We start from the raw sequence: 3,213 nt of genomic DNA, 5'->3' as shown, positions 1-3,213 counted from the left end.
TGTGTCGCGTAAGTTTCGTCGGTACGAAGTTACGGAAAATCAGTTAATTAAAAAAACGGAGACGTAACAGTATTTTCTATTCTATACCAAACCTTTACATGAGACTAAAGCCAAAGAAGCAAGCAAATAAAACCAGTAGAATTTGGAATAATACGGTTACACGGGAAATCCTAGGGGAAAGAGTATGCAAAAACCTCTTGTTTGTTCGTGCGTTGTTGGGACGAGATACCACATCTTATCTGCATAGCATATATAAAACGGATGTCTTAAAGAAAATAAAAGAATTCAATGATATCCTCAAGTGTTGACAAAAGTTTCACCTGTTGGAGAAATAATGGATGAAGGGGAGAAAGCATTAGTGTCAGTGTATGAAGGAAATAAAGAGACAGATACACTACATAACCTTCGTTTAAAAAGTTTTATTGCAAACTGCAACCTCTAGTTCATCTGCGAAAGCAAAATCTTTGCTTCCCACGTCTGCATGTGCGAAATTCCACAGTATTTGCGAGTGTACCATCAAGTTCAGAAGTGATCGATTGCTACTACCATTACAGGGGGGACGGGAGCCTTCTGGTAATCTAAACTTAACCATATTGATTGACCGTCCACTAGTGCCACAACATCTACTAGAAGTAGTAGAATGTTGCTGCAAAACAGATTGCCATATAATAAAGTCCACTTGTTGCAAACACAGACTTGAATGCACCCCAACTTGTGGTGAGGATCATATTGTTACCTGCTTGAACTCATCCATTGAAACACAGGACGCCATTGTTTTGAATTACTTTGCTGCTGGTGATTGAATTTAGGTAACTAATATTGTGTGAACGTTTATCTATAAATATTGTATATTAATAAACTTTATTTAAATAAGATACATAAAATGAAATTGCAGCACACGCTGTTTCTGTTTTCTAGAATTAATTAAGTCAATATTATGTTATAAAGATATCAAATAAGCAGTTTCGTAATGGAATGGCTAACATTAAATATGTTACGAAATAAAATATATTTTTAACTTTTGGTAAGACGTTCCATTATAATAATAAATATGCCTAATATATACATAAACAATAGAAACCACATTCGGCAGGCTGTACTCAGGGCAGACGAGCTAAATATAAAAATATGCAAATTAAGCAGAAATTACCAGGGTTTATCTTAGTAAACTTTGATATATGGACCTTATTACAAGTGCATTGTGAAATAAAAAACAAACACAGCTTTTTGTTGCCTTTATTGTGATATTTTGACCCTAGTTCTCTTGTACGAGTCAGCTGACTAAGATTGAAAAAAAGGTGGCATTTATTTTAGTTGGAACTTAATAAAACACTTCAGCATCTTGTTTGTTCTTAGAAAAAGCAATAAAATTAAACTACCAGCCATTAGATTTTAATTGCAATAGTACATTTTCGCCAATTAAATCACAATTTAATCTATTCCGAAAGAAAATCTTGGCGCTAGATTATGATGTGGGGTCGGGAGGTGGTGTTCATTTGTTTTGAAGCTGTCTAACTGACGTGACGTAGTAAATTAATAAATTGCTGACATTTGTTTTCAGAATTAAGTTGATTTGTTAAACATGAACATTGGCCTTGCAAATCCGCATGAAAATGGCCTGTTGTATGCAGGTTTCAATCAGGACCAAGGTAGGTATCGTACTTAAAAAATGTACTCTTTTCATTTATATATTATTAATAGTACTAATATTAGACTAGAACTTAGAAGTAGGAGTCAAGACTACATTTACAATTTAGTACTATAAAGTATAAGTAAAACTAAAACAGTAAAAAGTTCAGAATTAGTACAACTCCCAAGATTAACCCATTGTATGAATAATACGTTGCGAACCGGTCAACATTTAATTTTAATGGTGTTCATTAAATGTACCATTTCTTTATTTAAAAAGTTTTACAGTGTTTTAGTTTCTTGAGATATATATATATATATATATATTTATAAATTATAATTCACTTTCTCAGTTTCTATAAAATCTTTTGTCCCATGGCTAAGCTTAAGAAATAAAAGTTAGGTAAATTTTGTACTTTTGTAATGACCGTACAATACCCACACTTTCCAGATTTATTTGATATTTTTTATTTTGTTTTTGAACATTCTTGTTTCTTTGTTTTTCTCTTAGACTGTATTATGATGTACTTTTTTGTTGTTGTTAATTTGCAAGGCTTAAGGTAACAACTCGGTGTTTGTCATGGTTTTGTTCTAGTTTTCAGTATTTAATCCTGACCTAATACAAGTAGACTTTATACGTTTTAGCATAAAGTTTAAGGAAAATTAGTAAAATACTGAAGAGAAAGTAGATTTCTACAATATATATTTACAATTTAAAGAAATCAAATAGTGTGATTTTTACATTTTCGCTTTAAAAATTGTTAAAGTAGACCATGAACACCAAACTTACTAAAGGTAATACTTAGTCACTTATTATATATACACACACAAATATATTTGTATTGAATTTTTAGACAATGTTTTTTTTTCTTGAGATAAAGCTATTACCAAGTTTGTAGGAGAGTTTTATTTTTATATATTTTATTAGACAATTTTATGACGTACTATAGAAATTTAATTTCAGCATAAAATGTTATTCTGATAGTTAATTAGTGGCCTTATGAGAAAAAATTTCATTGTTAATTTTCATGTGATCTATATAAATCTATTTTTGTTTCTAGGATGTTGTAGTAAATTAATGTAAATTAGTTGAAGTTTTAGAGAGTATAAGGTTGCTTTAAATGTCTTAGATAGTAAGATGACTTCTTTTTATATATGTGGTAATGTTTAAAATGAATAACATAAAATATATGAAAGAAACAATTAGAAAGAATAGGCCACCTACATGGTCAAAGCAACCAGTCAACTAACAAAAACAACTTCGTACACTACTAAAATAAAGCAGACTGAATAAAATCAGGACTGCATCTAGTCTATAGCAGATAAAATTACGATGTTTAAAAAAAGAAATTCAAAGTTAAACTTTAATTAAGAGAAACATTTTTTGATCTAATAATTGTTAACTTGATACTTATTTTCATGTTTTGAAAATTAAAGAATTTTATCTTTTCTTTTAGACTTTCCCTAATAACAATCCATCTACATTATTAGATACAATTTTACACATTTAATTGTTCACATGATCAAAAATTGTGTAATTTAAAGTTTAATGAATTCAAATAGTTTTTGAAAACTGTGCTTTTT

The 3,213-nt window shown here is 29.7% G+C and overlaps 1 protein-coding gene across 1 annotated transcript in view; it reads left to right on the top strand.

Annotated features, from left to right (window-relative positions):
- The first annotated feature begins 1,428 nt into the window (after positions 1-1,428).
- LOC106464485 (WD repeat domain phosphoinositide-interacting protein 3-like) overlaps positions 1,429-3,213 on the top strand; it is an 18,683-nt gene continuing 16,898 nt past the window's right edge. Inside the window, 1 exon segment of the mRNA XM_013924628.2 lies at positions 1,429-1,649. Coding sequence (XP_013780082.1) covers positions 1,583-1,649 — 67 coding nt within the window. The 5' untranslated portion in view covers positions 1,429-1,582.

Source organism: Limulus polyphemus, unplaced genomic scaffold, assembly GCF_000517525.1.
Source record: "Limulus polyphemus unplaced genomic scaffold, Limulus_polyphemus-2.1.2 Scaffold1665, whole genome shotgun sequence".
NCBI lineage: Eukaryota > Metazoa > Arthropoda > Merostomata > Xiphosura > Limulidae > Limulus > Limulus polyphemus.
Note: the sequence above shows the minus strand (reverse complement) of the source record. Positions and strands in the feature narration are given on the sequence as shown.